A 25577-nucleotide genomic window follows, 5' to 3' on the forward strand; every position below is an offset into this window, starting at 1 on the left:
CGATACAACGGTTCCTTTTATTCCTCTATTTTCATAGAGCCTACATTAAAATAAAAAAAATTATATATATATATATATATATATATATATATATTTGGAATCGCAGTAAGTGTAACTGTCCAATTTAATAAAATAATATTTTTTTTGTATAATTATTGTTTGTACCAGTAACTTCTTTCTTGAAAGGATCTGAAGCAGTAAAATCCTTTATAAAATTATAATAATAAAACATTACATAGTAATAATACTCATAATGATGTACTACATCTACTAGGCAGGGACTCGCGACAAGAGAGGTATTTTGACCCACGCTGCGCACCGTACACTGCCGGTTTCATTTCGTCCAGTACACGTAATCATTGTGTGTTGGATGCGAGGAGTCCGCGCGTCGCCAGCATGGACCGGGGAGGGATGAAGCACCGGGAAGGACGCCCGGAGATGAGCGGTTATAGCGTGTACGAGGAGGAGAACGAAAGACTCACCGAAACCCTCCGAGTCAAAGCCAACGCGCTGAAATCTGTGAGTATAAAAGTGACCCGCCCGGGCCTCCGTAGCGCTTAGCAGTTGTGCTTTTTTATTTACAGCTGTTTTTGGACTTCAAATCCCATCATGCTTCTGTGACAGTTTCTAATGGTCACAGGCGCTCGAGCATCATGGGAGTTGTAGTTTTAACCTGCTGTTGGACCCTTTGCTTGTTTTTCTATTTATTCTATATTTTTTTCGATCGTGAAAGTGTAAAAATTGTCTCTGTGAGGCCCCAGCAGAGCTAGAGATTGTATTAAAGGGGGTTTCTATTCATATTAAAGGCTAGAGCTGGGGGTGAGGTGGGGGGACAACAACATTATAAATTATACCGCACTTTTGAGCCACTAAATGGTATAGCGTTAATTAGGCGCTGGAAATTAGGAACCTTCCCGTATCCAGACGCTGCTATGGGTCTCCTCTGTGTGTCAGTTGGAAAATCTTATTAATGAGCCCAATATGGAAAAGTTCCCTTTTAATCTCCCCACTGTGATCCTGGCTTGGTGACGTGACCGTGATTTTGGCCCCCTCCCATGCCCACCATGCAATTGTGGAGCGCCAATGGTTTGCCATGGCAACTCGGTGATGATTACCGCCATATTTGCACTTCTATGGATCACAGGCTGATCCCATCGGAGATCATTCAATTTCATAAATATTGTAATACCGTATGGAGCGAAAAAATAAAATAATTATTAAAAGAAAAATAATAAAATCACCCCTTTTTCCAATACAAAAAAAAAACAAATAAAATTAAAAATTAAAAACAAACAATTCAGTGATATTTACTCCAAATTGATATAAATAAAAACATCGCCGAAAATAAAAGGAAAAAAAATTGAGTGCCAGAAAATGGTGTCACAAATAATTATTTTGTGACACCTGTAATTTTTTTTCTGTGTGCCGAGCTGATGGTTTTATTTAATTTTATATAATATATATATATATATACATACATACATACATACATACATACATACATACATACATACATACATACAGTCATGGCCAAAAGTATTGACACCCCTGCAATTCTGTCAGATAATACTCAGTTTCTTCCTGAAAATGATTGCAAACACAAATTCTTTGTTATTATTATCTTCATTTAATTTGTCTTAAATGAAAAAACACAAAAAGAATTGTCCGAAAGCCAAACTGGATATAATTCCACACCAAACATAAAAAAGGGGGTGGACAAAAGTATTGGCACTGTTCGAAAAATCATGTGCTGCTTCTCTAATTAGTGTAATTAACAGCACCTGTAACTTACCTGTGGCACCTAACAGGTGTTGGCAATAACTAAATCACACTTGCAGCCAGTTGACATGGATTAAAGTTGACTCAACCTCTGTCCTGTGTCCTTGTGTGACCACATTGAGCATGGAGAAAAGAAAGAAGACCAAAGAACTGTCTGAGGACTTGAGAAACCAAATTGTGAGGAAGCATGAGCAATCTCAAGGCTACAAGTCCATCTCCAAAGACCTGAATGTTCCTGTGTCTACCGTGCGCAGTGTCATCAAGAAGTTTAAAGCCCATGACACTGTGGCTAACCTCCCTAGATGTGGACGGAAAAGAAAAATTGACAAGAGATTTCAACGCAAGATTGTGCGGATGTTGGATAAAGAACCTCGACTAACATCCAAACAAGTTCAAGCTGCCCTGCAGTCCGAGGGTACAACAGTGTCAACCCGTACTATCCGTCGGCGTCTGAATGAAAAGGACTGTATGGTAGGAGACCCAGGAAGACCCCACTTCTTACCCCGAGACATAAAAAAGCCAGGCTGGAGTTTGCCAAAACTTACCTGAAAAAGCCTAAAACGTTTTGGAAGAATGTTCTCTGGTCAGATGAGACAAAAGTAGAGCTTTTTGGGCAAAGGCATCAACATGGAGTTTACAGGAGAAAAAAAGAGGCATTCAAAGAAAAGAACACGGTCCCTACAGTCAAACATGGCGGAGGTTCCCTGATGTTTTGGGGCTGCTTTGCTGCCTCTGGCACTGGACTGCTTGACCGTGTGCATGGCATTATGAAGTCTGAAGACTACCAACAAATTTTGCAGCATAATGTAGGGCCCAGTGTGAGAAAGCTGGGTCTCCCTCAGAGGTCATGGGTCTTCCAGCAGGACAATGACCCAAAACACACTTCAAAAAGCACTAGAAAATGGTTTGAGAGAAAGCCCTGGAGACTTCTAAGGTGGCCAGCAATGAGTCCAGACCTGAATCCCATAGATCACCTGTGGAGAGATCTAAAAATGGCAGTTTGGAGAAGGCACCCTTCAAATATCAGGGACCTGGAGCAGTTTGCCAAAGAAGAATGGTCTAAAATTCCAGCAGAGCATTGTAAGAAACTCATTGATGGTTACCGGAAGCGGTTGGTCGCAGTTATTTTGGCTAAAGGTTGTGCAACCAAGTATTAGGCTGAGGGTGCCAATACTTTTGTCTGGCCCATTTTTGGAGTTTTGTGTGAAATGATCAATGTTTTGCTTTTTGCTTCATTCTCTTTTGTGTTTTTTCTTTTAAGACAAATTAAATGAAGATAATAATAACAAATAATTTGTGATTGCAATCATTTTCAGGAAGAAACTGCGTATTATCTGACAGAATTGCAGGGGAGTCAATACTTTTGGCCATGACTGTGTGTGTGTGTATATATATATATAATTATTTTTTTTTTTTATATAAATTACTTATAATTATAAAAAATATATATCTATCATAAAAAATAACTATACAAGTTTGGTATCACCATAATTGTACCGACTTGGAAAATCATGCTTGCCAGGTCAGTTTTCGCATACATTGGATGCTGTAGAAACAAATACACATAATTTAACCCCTTACCGGCATCGGACGTACTATACCGTCCGATGCCGGCTCCCCTGCTTTGATGCAGGGCTCCGCGGTGAGCCCGCATCAAAGCCGGGACATGTCAGCTGTTTTGAACAGCTGACATGTGCCCGTAATAGGCGCGGGCAGAATCGCGATCTGCCCGCACCTATTAACTAGTTAAATGCCGCTGTCAAACGCAGACAGCGGCATTTAACTACCGCTTCCGGCCGGGCGGCCAGAAATGACGTCATCGCCGACCCCCGTCACATGATCGGGGGTCGGCAATGCTTCAGAATTGTAACCATAGAGGTCCTAGAGACCTCTATGGTTACTGATCACCGGTGGCTGTGAGCGCCACCCTGTGGTCGGCGCTCACAGCACACCTCCATTTCTGCTACATAGCAGCGATCAGCAGATCGCTGCTATGTAGCAGAGGCGATCGTGCTGTGCCTGCTTCTAGCCTCCCATGGAGGCTATTGAAGCATGGCAAAAGATAAAAAAAAAAGTTTAAAAAAATGTGAAAAAAATAAAAAAAACATAAAAGTTTAAATCACCCCCCTTTCGCCCCAATCAAAATAAATCAATAAAAAAAAATCAAATCTACACATATTTGGTATCGCCGCGCTCAGAATCGCCCGATCTATCAATTAAAAAAAAGTATTAACCTGATCGCTAAACAGCGTAGCGGGAAAAAAATTCGAAACGCCAGAATTACGTTTTTTTGGTCGCCGCGACATTGCATTAAAATGCAATAACGGGCGATCAAAAGAACGTATCTACACCGAAATGCTATCATTAAAAACGTCATCTCGGCACGCAAAAAATAAGCCCTCAACCGACCCCAGATCACGAAAAATGGAGACGCTACGAGTATCGGAAAATGGCGCAATTTTTTTTTTTTTAGCAAAGTTTGGAATTTTTTTTCACCACTTAGATAAAGACTAACCTAGTCATGTTAGGTGTCTATGAACTCGTAATGACCTGGAGAATCATAATGGCAGGTCAGTTTTAGCATTTAACCCCTTCACCCCCGGAGCTTTTTCCTCTTTTTCATTTTCGTTTTTTGCTCCCCTCGTTCCCAGAGCCATAACTTTTTTGTTTTTCCGTCAATATGGCCATGTGAGGGCTTATTTTTTGCGGGACGAGATGTACTTTTGAACGATACCATTGATTTTACCATGCCATGTAACAGAAAACGGGAAAAAAAATTCCAAGTGTGGTGAAATTGCAAAAAAAGTGCAATCTCACACTTGTTTTTTGTTTGGCTTTTTTGCTAGGTTCACTAAATGCTAAAACTGACCTGCCATTATGATTCTCCAGGTCATTACGAGTTCATAGACACCAAACATGTCTAGGTTATTTTTTATCTAAGTGGTGAAAAAAAATTCCAAATTTTGCTTAAAAAAAAAAAAAAAAAAGCGCGATTTTCCGATACCCGTAGCGTCTCCAATTTTCGCAATCTGGGGTCGGGTGAGGGCTTATTTTTTGCATGCCGAGCTGGCGTTTTTAATGATACCATTTTGGTGTAAATACGTTCTTTTGATCGCCCGTTATTGCATTTTAATGCAATGTCGCGGCGACCAAAAAAACGTAATTTTGGCGTTTTGATTTTTTTTCTCGCTATGTCATTTAGCGGTCAGATTAATCCTTTGTTTTTATTGATAGATCGGGCGATTCTGAACGCGGCGATACCAAATATGTGTATGTTTGATTTTTTTTTTAATTGTTTTATTTTGATTGGGGCGAAAGGGGGGTGATTTGAACTTTTATATATTTTTTATTTTTTTTATATTTTTAATCACTTTTTTTTTTTTTAATTTTGGCATGCTTCAATAGCCTCCATAGGAGGCTAGAAGCATGCATAACTCGATCGGCTCTGCTACATAGAGGTGAAGTACAGATCACCTCTATGTAGCAGAAATGCAGGGTTGCTTTGAACGCCGACCACAGGGTGGCGCTCAAAGCAATCGGCCATCAACAACCATAGAGGTCTCAAGGAGACCTCTGGTTGTTATGGCGATGCACTGCTGACCCCCGATCATGTGACGGGGGTCCGCAGTGCGAGCACTTCCGGCCGCGCGGCCGGGAGCGCTAGTTAAATGCTGCTGTCAGCGCTTGACGGCGGCATTTAACTAGTTAATGGGCGCGGGCGGATCGCGATTCTGCTCGCGCTCATTGCGCGCACATGTCAGCTGTACAAAACAGCTGACATGTCGCGGCTTTGAGGTGGGCTCACCGCCGGAGCCCACCTCAAAGCAGGGGATCTGCCAGCTGACGTACTATTCCGTCAGCTGGCAGAAAGGGGTTAATGAACCTAGCAAAAAAGCCAAACAAAAAACCAATCTGGGATTGCACTTTTTTTGCAATTTCACCGCACCTGGAATTTTTTTCCCGTTTTCTAGTACACGACATGCTAAAACCAATGATGTCGTTCAAAAGTACAACTCGTCCCGCAAAAAATAAGCCCTCACATGGCCAAATTGACGGAAAAATAAAAAAGTTATGGCTCTGGGAAGGAGGGGAGCGAAAAACGAACACGGAAAAACGAAAAATCCCCCGGTCATGAAGGGGTTAAGCAAAATTTGAGGAGTTTTTTTTTTTTAAATTAATAAATTATTATTTTTTTTTTCAATTCCACCACATTTGGTGAAGTGAATGGCGTCATTTAAAACTACAACTCGTGCTTGAAAAAAAAATGAAAAAAACATTCCAAATACTAGAATAATAAAAATAAAAGATATATATGGCTCTCGGAAGAAGAAAAGATAAAAAAAGAAATGGTAAAGGGGTAAACAATCACTGACTTTGGATGTAAACCCCTGGAAAATATTTGGGTATCCGGCTGTCTGTGTGCGGTGTACGGCGTCCCCGGCCTCGCTCCTAGTCCTGTGTAATGTTCAGATCCTGAATCAATATTGATTTTGTGGTTTGTAATCATTAGTCCTTGTTCCCAATTTTGATGCCTAGGAGAGCTCTTCTTGGTGGACACAATCAGATTGGCTTCTGTGATGTTCTGTGATGTTCCGGATGTCATCCACATGGGTGCATGTAGTAATGAGGGTCTGGAGACCTCCGGTCAAACATCCACCGCCCTATTAATTTCTTATGGGACTGTAGCGCTCTGCTATCTATGCCGGCCATCGGGCCCCCAGCAATCGAAAAGTTCTTCTAGAGGGCCAACCCTTTTAAACGCTTCAAGGAGTTATTGCCTCAAAAAACACGTTATTCCCTATCTATAGGGTAAGGGGTGACCTACTGAACAGTGGTCTCTGCAGCCTCATCAGTTTTGGGACAGAGGTGCCCATGCTTATCCTCCGCTCCATGCATTGTGAAGGGATTGCCGAGGGCAGCGGTAACGGGTTGTGAACCTGGCAGCTGATTCACACTACCACCAGGAAGCAGAGACCGACTACATTATTGAGGTCGTGTACTGGAGAAAACCTACTGTGATGAGCCGATCGGGGACGATTTATCTCAGATCACTAGTCTGAGACCTCTGCCCACTCCGCTCCCCTACACTGACAGGTCTCCATGGCATACACATGCATTAGGAGAAACCTGTTTGCTTTGATGAGAAGCTGCTAGGGACCTACCTCTGGGAGTAGTCTTCCTACACGTTGTCCTACACATTTTCGTCCTACCCGTCGTCTTTCTTCTTGTCGTCTTACCAGTCATCATCCTTCTCGTCATTTTACCTGTCGTCATCCTTCTCGTCGTCTTACTCGTCATCCTACCCATCGTCTTACCCGTCATCATCCTTCTCATCGTCTTACTCGTCATCCTACCCATCGTCTTACCCGTCATCATCCTTCTCGTCGTCTTACCCGTCATCATCCTTCTCATCGTCTTACCCGTTGTCATCCTTCTCGTCGTCTTACCTGTCGTCATCGTTCTCGTCGTTTTACCCTTCGTCACCCTTCTCGTCGTCTTACTCGTCATCCTACCCGTTGTCTTACCCGTTGTCATCCTTCTCTTCGTCTTACCTGTCGTCATCCTTCTCGTCGTTTTACCTGTCGTCATCCTTCTCGTCGTCTTACCCGTCGTCATCCTTCTCGTCGTCTTACCCGTCGTCATCCTTCTCGTCGTCTTACCCGTCGTCATCCTTCTCGTCGTCTTACCCGTCGTCATCCTTCTCGTCGTCTTACCCGTCGTCATCCTTCTCGTCGTCTTACCCGTCGTCATCCTTCTCGTCGTCTTACCCGTCGTCATCCTTCTCGTCGTCTTACCCGTCGTCATCCTTCTCGTCGTCTTACCCGTCGTCATCCTTCTCGTCGTCTTACCCGTCGTCATCCTTCTCGTCGTCTTACCCGTCGTCATCCTTCTCGTCGTCTTACTCGTCATCCTACCCATCGTCTTACCCGTCATCATCCTTCTCGTCATTTTACTCGTCGTCATCCTTCTCGTCGTCTTACCCGTCATCATCCTTCTCGTCGTCTTACCTGTCGTCATCCTTCTCGTCGTCTTACTCATCATCCTACCCGTCGTCTTACCTGTTGTCATTCTTCTCGTCGTCTTACCTGTCGTCATCCTTCTCGTCGTTTTATCCTTCGTCACCCTTCTCGTCGTCTTACTCATCATCATCCTTCTCGTCGTTTTACCTGTCGTCTTACTCGTCATCCTACCCGTTGTCTTACCCGTCGTCATCCTTCTCGTTGTCTTACCCGTCGTCATCCTCGTCATTTTACCCATCGTTTTACCCGTCGTCATCCTACCCTTCGTCTTACCCGTTGTAGTCCTTCTCGTCGTCCTATCCGTCGTCATTCTACTCGTCGTCTTACTCATCGTCCTACCCGTTGTCCTTCTCATCGTCCTACTCATCGTCTTACCCGTTGTCCCCAGATACATGATCAAAGTATGCTTTCTCTAAAACAGCTGACAGCTTCACTTTAAGAGGAACGACCAATCAGTAAATGCACTATTGTTTAAATCTAGTGATGAGCGGCCGTGCTCGTTACTGGAGTTTCCCCAGGGTGCTCGGGTATGCACCGAGTATTGCGAGTGCTCCTGTGAAATGTTCGATTCCCAGCGCCCGAATGTTTTATGGCTGTTAGACTCCCAAAAGAACCATACAAGGACTGGCTGACATACACTGGGAATCCCCACATGTTTTTTGGGTGTCTAACAGCCACAAAACATTTGGGTGCAGGGAATCAAACATTTCACAGGAGCACTCGCGATACTCGGTGCATACCCGAGCACCCTGGGCAAACTCCAGTAACGTGCACTTGCGCTCATCATTATTTATCTCCTTAGTGACAGAACCAATTTGGAACTTAATGACAAGGCCAATTTTTTACAATTCTGACCCCTGATACTTTATGCGCTAATAACTCTGGAACGCTTCAACAGATCCCGCTGATTCTGAGATTTTTTTTTGTGACATATTGTGCTTCATGTTAGCCCTAACATTTCTTTCATATCACTTGCGTTTATTTATGAAAAAAAGAAAATATGGCGAAAATTTTGTAATTTTCAAACTTTTAATTTTTGTGCCCTTAAATCAGAGAGTCATACCGCACAAAATAGTTAATACATAACATTTCCCACATGTCTACTTTACATCAGCACAATTTTGGAAACATAATTTTTTTTTGTTAGGAAATTATAAGGGTTAAAAGTTGACCAGCAATTTCTCATTTTTCCAACAAAATTTACAAAACCATTTTTTTAGGGACCATCTCACATTTGAAGTGACTTTGAGACGTCTATATGATAGAAAATGCCGAAAACTAATGGCATTCTAAAATTTGCACCCCTCAAGGTGCCAAAAAAACACATAAAAAAATGTATTAACCCTTCATGTGCTTCACAAGAACTAAAGCAACGTGGAAGGAAAAAATGAGCATTTTACTTTTTTCACAAACACTTTACTTTGGAACCAAACTTTTATTTTCACAAGGGTATCAGGAGAAAATGGGACACAACATTTGTTCTGTAATTTGTCCTGAGTACGCTGATACCAAGTATGTGGGGGAAAACCACTGTTTGGGCGCATGGTAGGGCTCAGAAGAGAGGGATCACTATTTGACTTTTTGAACACAAAATTGACTGGAATCAATGGCAGGCGCCATGTCCTGTTTGGAGACACCTGATGTACCTAAACAGTGGAAACCCCCAATTGTAACTCCAACACTAACCATAATCCCAACCCTAATCCCCAACACCACAACCCTAACCACAACATAACCCTAGCCCCAACCCTAACTCTAGCTCTAACCTCAACCCTAACCCAAATGGAAAAAAATACATTGTTGTAATTTTATTACTTTTACCTAATTAAGAGGGTGATAAAGGGGGGGGGGGTTGATTTACAATTTTTTAATTTTGATCATTGTGATAGCGTTTATCAAAAGTTATCAGTCTTTGTACAGGAGGAGGAGGTGAGCTGTGACATCACCTATTGTGAATGGTGGATCCTGTGTTATCTACTGTATATAGAGGTGTTATCAGTCATTGTACAGGAGGAGGAGGTGAGCTGTGATATCACCTATTGTGAATGGTGGATCCTGTGTTATCTCCTGTATATAGAGGTGTTATCAGTCATTGTACAGGAGGAGGAGGTGAGCTGTGACATCACCTATTGTGAATGGTGGATCCAGTGTTATATACCGTATATAGAGGTGTTATCAGTCCTTGTACAGGAGGAGGAGGTGAGCTGTGACATCCCCTATTGTGAATGGTGGATCCTGTGTTATCTGCTGTATATAGAGGTGTTATCAGTTATTGTACAGGAGGAGGAGGTGAGCTGTGACATCATCCATTGTTAATGGTGGATCCAGTGTTATCGATTGTATATAGAGGTGTCTTTTTAAAAAAAAAATTCCTGCAACATTTTAAAGCTTATTTAAAGGGACTTGAAACATTTCACTCCAAAAAAGGAATAAATAAAGCAAATGTGCTAAAAATCATCGTTAAACTTTAAGGCAAGTTCATCAAACAATTGTGAATTTAGTGCAAAATCCACCAGTGGAAGAAAAAAAAAAAGACAAAAAAATGACTTGTAAGTGAATCGGAGCCTTGGATTGTGGAGCAGAAGATGAATAAAGATGAAAGAAGCAGAGACAAAGTACAAAGACGAGGAGGAAAACGTCCTCAGCGGAAATTTTCATTTTAGAAGGATCTAGGAAGGATTTTTGGATCAGTTATGGATTAGAAAAGTCGTCGCTTTATTACACCTAAAGAAGAAGAAAATTACCTTTTATTTCGAGGGGTTCAGGATTCTTTTTTCGCGCAGAAGTTCACGATGGTAAAATCCTAATATTTCTCAAAATGTGTTGGACTCGTCTTCATCTGGCTCCTGGACTTTAATAATGTCTATTTGTAGGAAAACCTGACGCCCCCCTAAACAGCAAACCGCACCCCTGAGGTGCGGCTGTTACTATCGCAACTCGTATAGCTGAGTATCTGCGATACCAGACGAAGCCTATGAACAAGTGGGGCGCGATTTCTTTTCGCACCTTTCTGCATGTTCCGATTAAAACGTCTTAAAATTTGTACAAGTAATTGGGACATAATTAAAAACACTCCAGGAGTACGCTGTGTACATTAGAGCAAGAGTTCTCATTTATTTTTATTTTTTTTAAAGTTGCAATTAATAAAACCTCGACCAGATTGACAAAAATAAAACTAACAGGTGAACACAAAATAGACTTTAAAAAAATCTAGACTGAAAAAAGACAATTAATCAGTAATAAAGTTTATTACAAAGTTGTAGAATTTTTCATTGTGCGGTTTTGAAACTCTTTAAAAAAAAACAAACAAACAAACAAACCTGGCACCAAGGTCAAAACCGGTCGGTTCCGGCTCTTACCTTTATGTCCGCCGCTCCTTTTCATGTTCCAGTTTTTTTGGGGGTTTTTTTTTTTTTAAAATCCGCCATACGGCTCCAGGTATATCAGCTGTTTTATTTAGTGCTGATTGTTATTGCCTTTACGATAAAGAACGGTGAGTAATTATGCAAATAATCATAAAGACACGCCCCAGAGGATCCTCCGAGCACTGCCCCCTTGGCAAAGACTGTAAAAGTAGCTCTGAATAAAAAGGTCCATATCTCTGGAAACGTCCAGCGGATTTCGAAGAAACAAAAGCCAGAACACGCATGGGAGCGGCGGGAATAATGTAAGGGTTAAAACTGGCCACTTCTGACCTTCAAGTCCTCTTTCAATGTATGCTTTGATGAAATCTGTACATTTCCAGTTTCTTCGGTCGACGACTAATTTTCTCTTTTTTTCTTCAGCTTTCTATCGATATTGGAACTGAAGTAAAATATCACAATAATTTGCTTTCACAAATGGTGAGTATTCACTAGCTCAATGCGCCCCTATACTCTCACCTTTTGGGGGCTTTTTTTTGTAAGAATGCAACTATTGCCAATTGTGAGATAATATAGTATTATACCACGTGGGCTGTACAACTCCATAGCAATGTAGAGAAAAACATGAAAAGTTTTTAGTCGTTGTTGCCATAGCAACAGATCACTGTATTCCTTATTCAAGAGCAGATTTCAAAATTACTAGCTCCGATCGGTTGCTATGGTAACATATCCACCTACTTATGCATTAAGCCCAAAATGTGACCGAAAGACAAGACTTATAGAAATATTATGGTAGCAATTATATTCTTGTAATAGGGGGCAGTATTATAGTAGTTATATTCTTGTACATAGGAGCCGTATTATAGTAGTTATATTCTTGTACATAGGGGCAGTATTATAGTAGTTATATTCTTGTACATAGGGGCAGTATTATAGTAGTTATATTTCTGTACACAGGAGCAGTATTATAGTAGTTATATTCTTGTACATAGGAGCAGTATTATAGTAGTTATATTCTTGTACATAGGAGCAGTATTATAGTAGTTATATTCTTGTACACAGGAGCAGTATTATAGTAGTTATATTCTTGTACATAGGGGCAGTATTATAGTAGTTATATTTCTGTACACAGGAGCAGTATTATAGTAGTTATATTCTTGTACATAGGAGCAGTATTATAGTAGTTATATTCTTGTACACAGGAGCAGTATTATAGTAGTTATATTCTTGTACATAGGGGCAGTATTATAGTAGTTATATTTCTGTACACAGGAGCAGTATTATAGTAGTTATATTCTTGTACATAGGAGCAGTATTATAGTAGTTATATTCTTGTACATAGGAGCAGTATTATAGTAGTTATATTCTTGTACATAGGAGCAGTATTATAGTAGTTATATTCTTGTATATAGGGGCAGTATTATAGTAGTTATATTCTTGTACATAGGGGCAGTATTATAGTAGTTATATTTCTGTACACAGGAGCAGTATTATAGTAGTTATATTCTTGTACATAGGGGCAGTATTATAGTAGTTATATTCTTGTACATAGGATCAGTATTATAGTAGTTATATTGTTGTACATAGGAGGCAGTATTATAGTAGTTATATTCTTGTATATAGGGGCAGTATTATAGTAGTTATACTCTTGTACATAGGGGCAGTATTACAGTAGTTATATTCTTGTACATAGGGGCAGTATTATAGTAGTTATATTCTTGTACATATGAGCAGTATTATAGTAGTTATATTCTTATATATAGGGGCAGTATTATAGTAGTTATATTCTTGTACATAGGGGCAGTATTATAGTAGTTATATTCTTGTACATAGGAGCAGTATTATAGTAGTTATATTCTTGTACATAGGGGCAGTATTATAGTAGTTATATTCTTGTACATATGAGCAGTATTATAGTAGTTATATTCTTATATATAGGGGCAGTATTATAGTAGTTATATTCTTGTACATAGGGGCAGTATTATAGTAGTTATATTCTTGTACATAGGAGCAGTATTATAGTAGTTATAGTCTTGTACATAGGGGCAGTATTATAGTAGTTATATTCCTGTACATAGGAGCAGTATTATAGTAGTTATATTCTTGTACATAGGGGCAGTATTATAGTAGTTATATTCCTGTACATAGGAGCAGTATTATAGTAGTTATATTCTTGTATATAGAGGGCAGTATTATAGTAGTTATATTCTTGTACATAGGGGGCAGTATTATAGCAGTTATATTCTTGTACATAGGGAGCAGTATTATAGTAGTTATATTCTTGTACATAGGGGGCAGTATTATAGTAGTTATATTCTTGTACATAGAGGCAGTATTATAGTAGTTATATTCTTGTACATAGGGGGCAGTATTATAGTAGTTATATTCTTGTATATAGAGGGCAGTATTATAGTAGTTATATTCTTGTACATAGGAGCAGTATTATAGTAGTTATATTCTTCTACATAGGGGCAGTATTATAGTAGTTATATTCTTGTATATAGGAGCAGTATTATAGTAGCTATATTCTTCTACATAGGAGCAGTATTATAGTAGTTATATTCTTGTACATAGGAGGCAGTATTATAGTAGTTATATTCTTGTACATAGGAGCAGTATTATAGTAGTTATATTCTTGTACATAGGAGCAGTATTATAGTAGTTATATTCTTGTACATAGGGGCAGTATTACAGTAGTTATATTCTTGTACATAGGGGCAGTATTATAGTAGTTATATTCCTGTACATAGGAGCAGTATTATAGTCTTTATATTCTTGTACATAGGGGCAGTATTATAGTAGTTATATTCCTGTACATAGGAGCAGTATTATAGTAGTTATATTCTTGTACATAGAGGCAGTATTATAGTAGCTATATTCTTGTACATAGGAGCAGTATTATAGTACTTATATTTTTGTACATAGGAGCAGTATTATAGTAGTTATATTCTTGTACATAGGGGCAGTATTATAGTAGTTATATTCCTGTACATAGGAGCAGTATTATAGTAGTTATATTCTTGTACATAGGGGCAGTATTATAGTAGTTATATTCTTGTACAGTACGTAGGGACAGTACTATAGGAGATATATTCCTGTGCTTTCATATATTTTGCTTATTCTTCAGTACACAATTTATATTTCATGTGTTTTTTGTGTGTTTTTATTCTCTTTTTTAGGACTCCGATTTTGACTCTACCGGTGGTTTCCTGGGGGCCACAATGGGCCGGCTTAAGGTTCTCTCTAGGGGAAGCCAGGCCAAGCTGCTGTTGTATATGATGCTGTTCGCCTGTTTTGTGTTCTTCGTCATTTACTGGTATATAAAGCTCAGATGATCAGACTTGGATCTTTTTTGTTTTGTTTTTGAGCCTCAATTATCAAGTTTAATTCCTTATTTTTTGAGCAGTGTTCCTAAGTGTCTCAGGGTATGCTGGAATTTGTAGTTTCACAACAGGTTGGTGACCGCTCTACTGGTGCATACGTTTCACTTGCTGGAAGATGGTGGTATTCTCCTTGATGAGATGGCGAGGCACTTTATGACCGGTCTATCTCACGGTAATCCGGATCTTTCATGTTCCCTGACATTCATTCCAGTAAATCCATAGGCATACAATGATTAAAGCGGAGACTCCCAACAGAACAGTTAATGATCCAAGAAGAGCTATGGAGGAACACACTCTGTTAATCATTTTCTAATTATGAGAACTTCACATGGAGGATTCATCCTTTATAGAGGGAATCGCATAATCTCCAGGCTCGGACGCCTCCTCCTCCTCCTCCTCCTTTTGGAAATTCCATCGTCGAAAGATAAAGCGTTCATTCGTCTTAAATTAATACTGTTGATGGACATTAAACAGCACTTTTAACCTACTGGTGACATATGTGGTCTTTACCTTCTAAAGGGAATCAACCTATAATTAGAAAATTACATTTTGTAAAAATCAGGTTTTGTTTGTTATATGTTTGTTTTTTTTATATTCTTCTAATTTTATTTTTATTCATATCATGACTAGAGATGGTCAGACTCCTGAATGCTCGGGTTCAGCCGAAACAGTTTAGAAAAAAAATTGGGGTTCTAGTACTAGAACAGTACCCGGACCTGATTCACGTGAATGGAGGACCCAAACATCCAGTGTTTGCCACACTGTCAGTGTGCGGCCAACACTGTTTCTGATCTGCAGTGAAATCATTACGGTTGGTCAGACAGCCGCAGTTCCCATGCTGTCAAATGACAGTGTGAGCCCGCAGCTGTGATCGGAGGTTAAAAGTTTACCTCTGGTCACCGGCGTCGGCTGATGTGACTACTTCTCCCATAAGCCTACGCCTGCTGCGGATGATGACCGCGAGAGCAAGCGGCGGCTGATGGGGAACTCATCAACTGGCGCCTACGCTCTAAATAATTATAAAAATAAAGAAATTGGCGTGGGTTCCCCTGTATTTTTGACAACCAGCCAGGCAAAACTGACAGCTTTGGGCTGCAACCTTCAGCTGTCTGCTTTAGCAAGGCTGGTTATCAAGAATAGAGGGGTCCCCACGCCTTTTTTTTTTAATTATTTAAATAATTTGAAAACTGTGTGGGGTCCTCCCATTTTTGATAAACAGCTAAGCTAAAGTAAACAACTGGGGGCTGGTATTCTCAAGCTAGTAAGGGGCCATTGATATTGACCCACCCTACCTAAAAATAACAGCCTGCAGCTGCCCAGAAAATGCGTATCTAGATGCGCCAATTCTGTCGCTTTGCCCGGCTCTTCCCACTTGCCCTGTGGAGGTGGCAAATGGGGTTCATATTTGTATTCCAGAATCTGGAATTCCTTGCGAACTCAGTCAAGGGGTTCAAGAGAGGCCTGGATGTCTTCCTGGAGCACAACAATATTGTATCTTACAGTGATTAGGATCTTTAGAAGGACGTAGATCTGGGGATTTATTCTGACGGAATACAGGCTGAACTGGATGGACAAATGTCTTTTTTCAGCCCTGCTAACTATGTTACTAAGTCCTGTGACATCAAGCCATGGATTAGTAATGGAGAGGCGACTATACCACACCTATCCTTTACTAATCCTATAGCTATATTGCAAATAAGCATACAGCCAGAATAAAGTCTTTTATGTGAAATTAAAATAACATTTTTACTTTTTTATTTAAAATTAACAAACACAGTTATACTCGCCTAATGTTCATTCCACTGAAGCTCACATCTCTTGTAAAAAAAAAACAAACAAAAAAAACAAAGTACCGTATATACATATGTATAAGCCAAGATTTTCACATTTTTTTTGTGTTTAAAAAGCCCCCCTCGGCTTATACACGAGTCATTGTCCAGAAAGCCAGCGGGGGAGGGGAGCAGCGGCAGGAGCCGGCGGCTGTGACATCATACTCACCCTCCTTACACCCTTGCTGAACGTCCCTGCATCTGTTGTCCCGATGCGGCAGCTCTTCCTGTGCTGAGTGGTCACGTGGTACCACTCATTAAGGTAATGAATATGCACGCCTATCCACTCCCATAGGCGTGGAGCGCATATTAATTACCCTAATGAGTGGTACCACGTGACCGCTCAGCACAAGAAGAGCTGCCACATCTGGACAACGGAGATGCAGTGACGGCACGAGGAGGGTGAGTATGACGGGGGAACCGAGCCCAGTCATACAACGATGGGACGGGGGAGCTGAGCCATGCATACAAGATGGGATGGGCGAGCCATGCATATAACGAGGGGACTGGGGGAGCCATGCATACAACAGGGGGAGCCACACATAGCAGGACAGGGATTAGGGGACAATACATACCCTGCTTATACTCGAGTCAATAAGCTTTCCCAGTTTTCCGTGGCAAAATTAGGTGCCTTGGCTTATACTCAGGTCGGCTTATACTCGAGTATATACGGTAATAAACAAAAATACTAACCTTGCGCCCAATTCCACTGAAGCCAACGTCTCCTGAAAAAAACACAAAAATAAAAAACAGCCATATCCCTCATCTGGCTGTCATTCTGTTCCACGCCGTAATCCATGTCTGAGGGATAAACCGTTTTCGACCTGGACGGTGGCAAGATGCAGCCGTCTAGGCGGGGAACCACTGATGAATGAGCTGTTGCGAGCGCAGCCTCGGTGACATCATTGATGTTACTGCAGGTCACTGAGGCTTCGTTCCCAGACGGGCCCCTGCCCTATGGTGACTGCCCTATGGTGACGTCAGTGAGATCACCGCTAGCACAGTGAAAAAACGTTTCACGGTGCAGGGGCGAGTTCACCTGGAGAAATTGGTCTCGGTGAATTCTCTGAGCTCAGTGCTGCAGCGTGAAATTTTTTCTCAATGTGCTAGTGGTGATCTCACCGCTGGTCACTGTTGCTGTGCTCATAGCAGCTCATTCTCTCTGTTATTAGCGGCAGCAGGCGTAGGCTGATGGAAGTAGTAGTCCCATCAGCCGACTTTTACCTCTGATCACACCTCCGGGCTCACGCTGTCATTTGACAGCATGGAAAATGCGGCTGTCTAACCGGTGGTAATGATTTTATCGCTGATCAGAGGCAGTGTTTGCCACGCTGCCATGAACAAGACAGTGCGAGAAACACCCAGTGCTTGGGGCGCAGAACCCGAACTTCCTGGTGAAGTCTGTGTTTGGGGTCTGTGCCTGAACTGTAGGTGTTCTGTACAGACCCCAAACTTTACTGTTCGGGTTTGCCTGTCTCTAATCATAGAGAATATCAAAACACACTGGCGCTCGCCAACAAACAATACCCGCAGCAGCTGGGATCAAGATAGACCATGTGCCAAGTCTGTCGCTGGGAAAGGACTAGAAATTTCAATAAACGATGCCGTGCTTGAGCGTATATGGTTAAAAGCAAGATGATAAAAGAAGCCTTTCAATAATATGGTATGAATAGCAGAGGGGCGTACCATAGGTGTGGCTCCTATAAATGTAGCTTTGCCACTCGCTAAGGCCACTAAAGTTTGCCAGTTTGAAAAATTGTGCAGAGGAATCAAAGCCCAAGGTGTGGGTATAAAGGAGAAAAACCCAAGCACATATGGCCAATCACTTACCCTAGTGAAGGTAAGTCACCACTTGTAAACTGCAGAGTTTCGTCCGAGTGTGTGGATTGCAGTGGGCGGAGGGTGCTCCTGCGGGGTCAGCAAGGCACCAGGAGTGCGGAGGAGCTGCGCAGAGCCAGGGAAGCCCCGGCCGGTGGCATCCCTGGATACCAGCCGAAGGAAAAAATGGCCGACAGTACCTGCTCGTGTGTGACGTCCCCCCCTCCATGTCTGTATGGATCTTGTGCTCTGGGCACAGTCATGGGGGACAGATAAGGGTCTTCCCCAAACTGTTCCCACAAAGCTGAAGCTACAATTGTCCACAATGTCTTGTGCTCAAGAATTAAGATTTCCCACCACTAGCACTAAGAGGCCGGTGCCTGCTAACATTCTCATAGCATTTTCTTCGTCCATTCTCCTGGAATCACCGAACCCCGACTCCTCCATCAGAGAAGTGCGATCCATCACTGCACAGAACACGTCTCCTCCGGAGTCCAGTGGTGGCGGCTTTACACCACTCCATCCGACGCTCAGCATTGTGCTTGGTGATGTACGGCTGCATGCAGCTGCTCGGTCATGAAGCTCCCGGCGGGGGAACAGTGCTTGTGCTGATGTTAATACCTGAGGAGGTCTGGACTCTGCAGTTATGGAGTCAGCAGAGCATTGATGACATTTCTGCCCTCTGCTCCTCAGCTTTGGCCCCCCACTCTGTAACCTTACGGGGTCTCCACTTCATGGCTGAGTTGCTGCAGTTCCTTCCACTTCTCAATAATATCACTCACACGTGATGGGGAAGACTTAGCAGGAAGAAATGTCATGACAGGACTAGTTACCCTGGTGGCTCCGATCACAGGACCGCGTAGGTATCGGCAAGCTTTGGGCCACCGGCCGTTTTGCTACACGTTAGTAAAGGCAGATGACATGGCAGGGGATGGATGAAATACACTGGGGGCAATGAGGCCTAAGGTTATAAACTGTGAAGGGTCTAGGGGCTAGATGTTATACACAAAGAAGGTGGTCTAGGGACCAGATGTTATGCACCGGGGGCACTAGGACTAAATAAGAAACCAGAATTTGGTGACCAAGACATGTGGCCCAATACTTTTCTCCATATAGCGAATCTGGACTGTGCATTGATATGGTGGGAATCCGCCATGAAACAAGATGCTCATTTTAGTTGATCACTTTGATAATAACGTCGATTAACCATTTGGCTGCCACGATTAGATCTGAACAATTAATGTTTTGCGCCGGAGAAAGCAGTTGTTTAACCATTTGAGTATCACAATTAGTAGTGACGATTGTATCAAGGTGACATTTCTCCCCAATGATTCTATCCCCGGACTTTTTTGGCGATATGATCTGAGTCTTGAGAACACTAACCCCCTATAAAGGACCTTGGGGGGGGGGGTGTCCTATGGTTGCCCCGCTTGGTTACACAGAGCTTGCAGTCTGTAGCCGCTCGGCAGCTGCGGTTCTGCTACAATATCGTCCTTGCAGAATCCGGGCATTCTGTCACCCCGCTGCTCCACAGCCATTACCGGCTGATTGATGGTAACAGTAAGCAGCCCCCGGGGCGCACTCCTGAAGAGGCTTTCACGCCATAACTCTGAATGAATGGTCTCTCCAGCACGGCCCGGCTTCCTCCTACCAGAAACCCCATTTATTTCCAGCCAAAATTCTCCATTTACGTTGTGTAAATTCTGCTTGAGATCGATCTGAAGGTGAAACCTCTGCGCTGTGGCCGTGATGTGTTCTGTTACTGCTGTAAGCGGGCAGACATCTGTACAGATACATGATAACCGCATATAGTGAGAAGTTTCCTCCGGAGTCGGCTTCATCTGGGGCTTCCGGACATATTAATGATAAAAGGGTCTCATACAAGGCAGGAGAAAGTGAATGTGAGCGAAAACTTATTAGAAGTCATATATCAAAGACGAGGTGCGTAGAAATCACAGGGGAGGCACGATTAACAAGAGCCGCGGTCGCAAGAAAGTCCATGGCTAAAGAATAGTAAGAAAATGCAATTCCTGTAAAACCAATAAACACAATACACAGCGCTGGATAATAAAGGGCGAAAAGAAAATGAACCATTAAAATGTAATCAAGAATATAAATAAGAGCAAAGTTACCAACCAGGCAGAAATATATCGTAGTGATCACCAGAACTGTTGTGAATTCCGCTCTTGGGCTCCCTCCGGTGGTTGTAAGTAGCATTTTTGTGAGTTCTGCTCTTTGGCTCCCTCCTGTGGTTTTGAGTGGTATGGCTGCTTCTTGGATTTAGCTTCAGCAGCTGTTTTCACTGATCGTCTTTCTGGCTCGGCTATATTAGTCTGGCCTTATCCCTCATTCAATTCCAGTTGTCAATTGTTCCTGCCTGGAGTCATTGCTCTTAGGACTTTCCTGACACTCTGACCAGTTCTTCAAAGCTAAGTCCTTGCTTGTCCTTTTGCGGTTCTCTTGTTGTGGACTTTGTTGTTCAGCACTTTCTTTGTTTTTGTTCATTTGTCCAGCTTTTCAGTATGGATCTATTCAGCTAAGCTGGAAGCTCTGGGCAGCAGAGTTTGCCCTCCACACCTTTAGTCAGGTGTGGAGATTTTTGCATTTCTCTGCGGTGGACTTTGTCTAGTTTTTATTACTGACCGCACAGCGTTCTGTCCTGTACTATTTTCTATCTAGCTAGAAGTGGCCTCCTGTGCTAAATCTTGTTTCATACTACGTATGTCATTTCCCTCTCCTCTCACAGTCATTATTTGTGGGGGGCTAATCTATCCTTTGGGGATTTTCTCTGAGACAAGATAGTTTTCCTGCTTCTATCTTTAGGGGTAGTTAGCTCTTAGGCTGTGACGAGATGTCTAGGCAGAGTTAGGAGCATTCCACGGCTACTTCTAGTGTTGTGTTGAGCTTAGGGACTGCGGTCAGTATAGTTGCCACCTGCTCAGAGCTAGACTCATGTCGCTCCTTAATCACCAGATCATAACACAGAACCACAACCCATGCAAGCGTTTCGCCGCGAGCTTCTTCAAGGAATATAACTGGTGGTAAAATAGAAACGAGGGCACAGAAAAAGGGAGCAACTTGAATTGGCACAGAAAGGGGCACACCTGGAGCAGGCACAGAAAGTGGGCATGTATGGGGCAGACACAAAGTAGGAGACAACTGAGGCAGGCACATAGATGGGGGATACAATTGGAGCAGGCAAAGAAAGGTGGACACATCATGAGCAGGCCCAGAAGGAGGGCACACATGGGGCAGGTACAAAAAAGGGAGGCACAACTGGAGCAGGAACAAAGGGGGGCACAACTGCAGAATGTACATACAGGGTACAACTGGGACAAGCAGAGAAATGGTGCAGACAGATGGTGGGCAAACATGGAGCAGGCACAAAAAAGGGGGACAGAATTAGAGCAGGTACAGAAAAGGGGCACACTTGGAGCAGGCACAAAAAGGAAGCATACGGGAGGCAGGCAGAGAAAAAGCAACACCTGGGGCAGGCACAAAGTGGGGAACACAAATTCAGGGGCAGTAGATTAGCCAAAAAAGGCTCATAAGAGGGCACACCTGGGGCAGGCACAGAAAAGGGCACATCTGGGGTTGATGAATTTAAGCTTCGGTGGGTAGTCCGCACTGTTATAGGAGTCTCTGGAACTTTTGGTTCCAGCACAAATTATTAAATTAATGCAGAATATTGCAAGAAATCTTCTGCCTTTACTTTGCCCCAGGCTGTCCACTATACAACTGTCTTCCAAAATGGTTAGTTTCCACAAGTGAGTGCACCCTTTTCTTAGCATTGCATTATTACAGTATTTTTTCTTTATGCAGAAACTAACCCGTCCCTGAATGACTGGGAATGCCCATTGGTTTGATTTGTAGCTGTGCAATACTTCATTTCTCCTGCGGAGGCACTGCAGGGAAATTGAACACTAGCTGCTGAATTCCCACCTGTTATAATGCTCCAATAAAAATAGATTTCCAAACTGGACAACACATTTAAGGATGAGATTTTTGCCTTAAAACTGCTACAAATCTGTACAGCAGTAGATTATTCTGCAATTATTTAAATTCCACATAACATCATACAGGCGTCTCTGCTGATCTGAATAACAGACATGTCAGATTTCTTCCACCATAAAATCACGTAGACAAAAATACTTCCAGAATTTGCAAAATCAACATTTATTGTAATTTTGACCGAAACATTATCACTATCTTGAGGAATAAAGATACAGAATAAAATACACAGATCTGCGCTGACATTATTCACATTTTTTTTTTACATTCACTTCTGATTCTTTTTTTTTTATATATATTTTTTTTCTGGAAGGACTTAATGATATTAGATGGATTTACTTTTTACTTGGAAGGGTTCCCATATATTTGCATATAATTGCAAGCATGACTTCATCCGCTCCGCCTCCGATCGAGAGCAGCCTGGAATCTCTGCAGAAAAGAAAATACACGGAATTAAGGGCTTGTGACAGGTTAATTGTCAACACAGGTTAAAAAAAATGTAACAAGAAGAAAAAAAAACATATTTGTAAAGTGAAATATTCCTCATCTCCCATCAACCTTTACTCTGTAATTCTTATAAAAAAAACCTTAGTCAGTTCCAGGAGCTCAGTATGTACTGAGCAGTGACTGAAAGCCCACCTGCCAACCCCTGTCACTGAAAGCCGGAGGCTGCCGGGAGGAATAAAGTTCAGTGCGTTGGTGATTTTATGGGAATGTGCACACCTTGCAGATTTGCTGCTTTTTTTGCGCTCATATCCTAACTGTGCAGTGTAATGGCGTTTGGGGGACATGACAGGTTCCTTTTAATTATTTTAAGGGATGGTTTGAGGTCTGTTTAGTTTTAGGGGCGAAGTACAATGTCTGAAAAAAATTAGACGTTTGGTTTGGAATTTAATTCATTTTTGGGACTGGTCTGGGGTTTAATTAATTTTCATTGCCTAGGGTATGATTAATTTTAGGATCTGCTGCAGAATCTGAACTCATTTTTGGGGTCTGTCCTGAGGACCTTCAGCTAACCATAGGCCTTCCCTGGTATTCGGAGTTCCCCTGTTTTAGGCCGGCTTCACACTTGCGAGTTTTACGGACGTAAGAGCGCAGAAACTACGTCCGTAAAACTCGCAAAAAATACGGCACAATTATTCTCTATGCCCCTGCTCCTATCAGCCGTATTTTACTGATCAGTATTATACGGCTTTCTACGGCCGTAGAAAATCGCAGCATGCTGCGTTTGTCACCGTACTGCGCAAGAAATACGCCAATGAAAGTCTATGGAAGCCTGAAAAATACAGATTACACACGGACAAGCAGTGTGACTTGCGAGGAATACGCAGTGCTGTTAGAGAGAAAAGCCGGCAATTCAGTGCGGTGTACAGTAAAATCACACTGACAGCTTACAGTAGAATAGGTAGAATAAATGTGTACACATAGAATAGGTATATATATATATATATATATATATATATATATATATGTCAGTGAGACACATATATGTATATATATTAATATTTATTCCAGCGCTATACAGCTTGAAAGCCGGTAATTCAATTACCGGCTTTTTCTTTCTCCTTCTTAAAACCCGACATGATTTGAGACATGGTTTACATACAGTAAACCATGTCTTCTCTCCATTTTTTTTGCAGATTCCACACTACTAATGTCAGTAGTGTGTATCTGCAAAATTTGGCCGTTCTAGCTCTTAAAATAAAGGGTTAAATGGCGGAAAAAATTGGCGTGGGCTCCCGCGCAATTTTCTCCGCCAGAGTAGTAAAGCCAGTGACTGAGGGCAGATATTAATAGCCTGGAGAGGGTCCACGGTTATTGGCCCCCCCCCCCTGGCTAAAAATATCTGCCCCCAGCCACTCCAGAAAAGGCACATCTGGAAGATGCGCCTATTCTGGCACTTGGCCACTCTCTTCCCATTCCCGTTTAGCGGTGGGATATGGGGTAATGAAGGGTTAATGCCACCTTGCTATTGTAAGGTGACATTAAGCCTAATTAATAATGGAGAGGCGTCAATTATGACACCTATCCATTATTAATCCAATTGAATGAAAGGGTTAAATAAAACACAAACACATTATTTAAAATTATTTTAATGAAATAAAAACAATGGTTGTTGGAGTATTTTATTCTACGCCCAATCCATTCACTGAAGACCCTCGTTCTGTGAAAGAAAAAACATAATAAACCAACAATATACTTACCCTCCGCAGATCTGTAACGTCCAACGATGTAAATCCTTCTGAAGGGGTTAAAACATTTTGCAGCAAGGAGCTTTGCTAATGCAATGCTACTCCTCGCTGCAAAACCCCGGGGAATGAGTCTAAATATAGATCAATGAGCTATATTTAGCTTCATTTGCGGTGAGGCGCCCTCTGCTGGATGTTCATAGATCGTGGGAAATTTCCTAGAAAGCCTGGGAGCTTCAAGGAAAGTTCCCACGATCTATGAACAGCCAGCAGAGGGCGCCTCACCGCAAATGAAGCTAAATATAGCTCATTAATCTATATTTAGACTCATTCCCCGGGGTTTTGCAGCGAGGAGCAGCCTGCATTAGCACAGCTCCTTGCTGCAAAATGTTTTAACCCCTTCAGAAGGATTTACATCGTTGGACGTTACAGATCTGCGGAGGGTAAGTATATTGTTGGTTTATTATGTTTTTTCTTTCACAGAACGAGGGTCTTCAGTGACTGGATTGGGCGTAGAATAAAATACTCCAACAACCATTGTTTTTATTTCATTAAAATAATTTTAAATAATGTGTTTGTGTTTTATTTAACCCTTTCATTCAATTGGATTAATAATGGATAGGTGTCATAATTGACGCCTCTCCATTATTAATTAGGCTTAATGTCACCTTACAATAGCAAGGTGGCATTAACCCTTCATTACCCCATATCCCACCGCTAAACGGGAATGGGAAGAGAGTGGCCAAGTGCCAGAATAGGCGCATCTTCCAGATGTGCCTTTTCTGGAGTGGCTGGGGGCAGATATTTTTAGCCAGGGGGGGGGGGCCAATAACCGTGGACCCTCTCCAGGCTATTAATATCTGCCCTCAGTCACTGGCTTTACTACTCTGGCGGAGAAAATTGCGCGGGAGCCCACGCCAATTTTTTCCGCCATTTAACCCTTTATTTTAAGAGCTAGAACGGCCAAATTTTGCAGATACACACTACTGACATTAGTAGTGTGGAATCTGCAAAAAAAATGGAGAGAAGACATGGTTTACTGTATGTAAACCATGTCTCAAATCATGTCGGGTTTTAGGAAGGAGAAAGAAAAAGCCGGTAATTGAATTACCGGCTTTCAAGCTGTATAGCGCTGGAAAAAATATTAATATATATACATATATGTGTCTAATGACATATATATATA

The 25577-nt window shown here is 42.0% G+C and overlaps 2 protein-coding genes across 3 annotated transcripts in view; one reads left to right on the plus strand and one right to left on the minus strand.

Annotated features, from left to right (window-relative positions):
* Nucleotides 1-325: 325 nt before the first annotated feature.
* Nucleotides 326-15031, plus strand: BET1 (Bet1 golgi vesicular membrane trafficking protein). The gene is made up of 3 exons (XM_069729387.1): nucleotides 326-519; nucleotides 11585-11641; nucleotides 14341-15031. The coding sequence occupies exons 1-3, from the start codon at nucleotides 397-399 to the stop codon at nucleotides 14494-14496; spliced, it is 336 nt and encodes a 111-aa protein (XP_069585488.1). The 5' UTR covers nucleotides 326-396; the 3' UTR covers nucleotides 14497-15031.
* Nucleotides 15032-22342: 7311 nt separating this feature from the next.
* LOC138641756 (probable acyl-CoA dehydrogenase 6) overlaps nucleotides 22343-25577 on the minus strand; it is a 72392-nt gene continuing 69157 nt past the window's right edge. Inside the window, exon 10 of one of the 2 annotated variants that reach the window (XM_069729388.1) lies at nucleotides 22343-22631. In XM_069729388.1, the coding sequence (XP_069585489.1) occupies nucleotides 22538-22631 (94 nt within the window). In that variant the 3' untranslated portion in view covers nucleotides 22343-22537. The remainder of the gene's footprint in view (nucleotides 22632-25577) is intronic. The other variant, XM_069729389.1, reaches the window with a different exon arrangement.

This window comes from Ranitomeya imitator, chromosome 6 (genome assembly GCF_032444005.1).
Source record: "Ranitomeya imitator isolate aRanImi1 chromosome 6, aRanImi1.pri, whole genome shotgun sequence".
Lineage (NCBI taxonomy): Eukaryota > Metazoa > Chordata > Amphibia > Anura > Dendrobatidae > Ranitomeya > Ranitomeya imitator.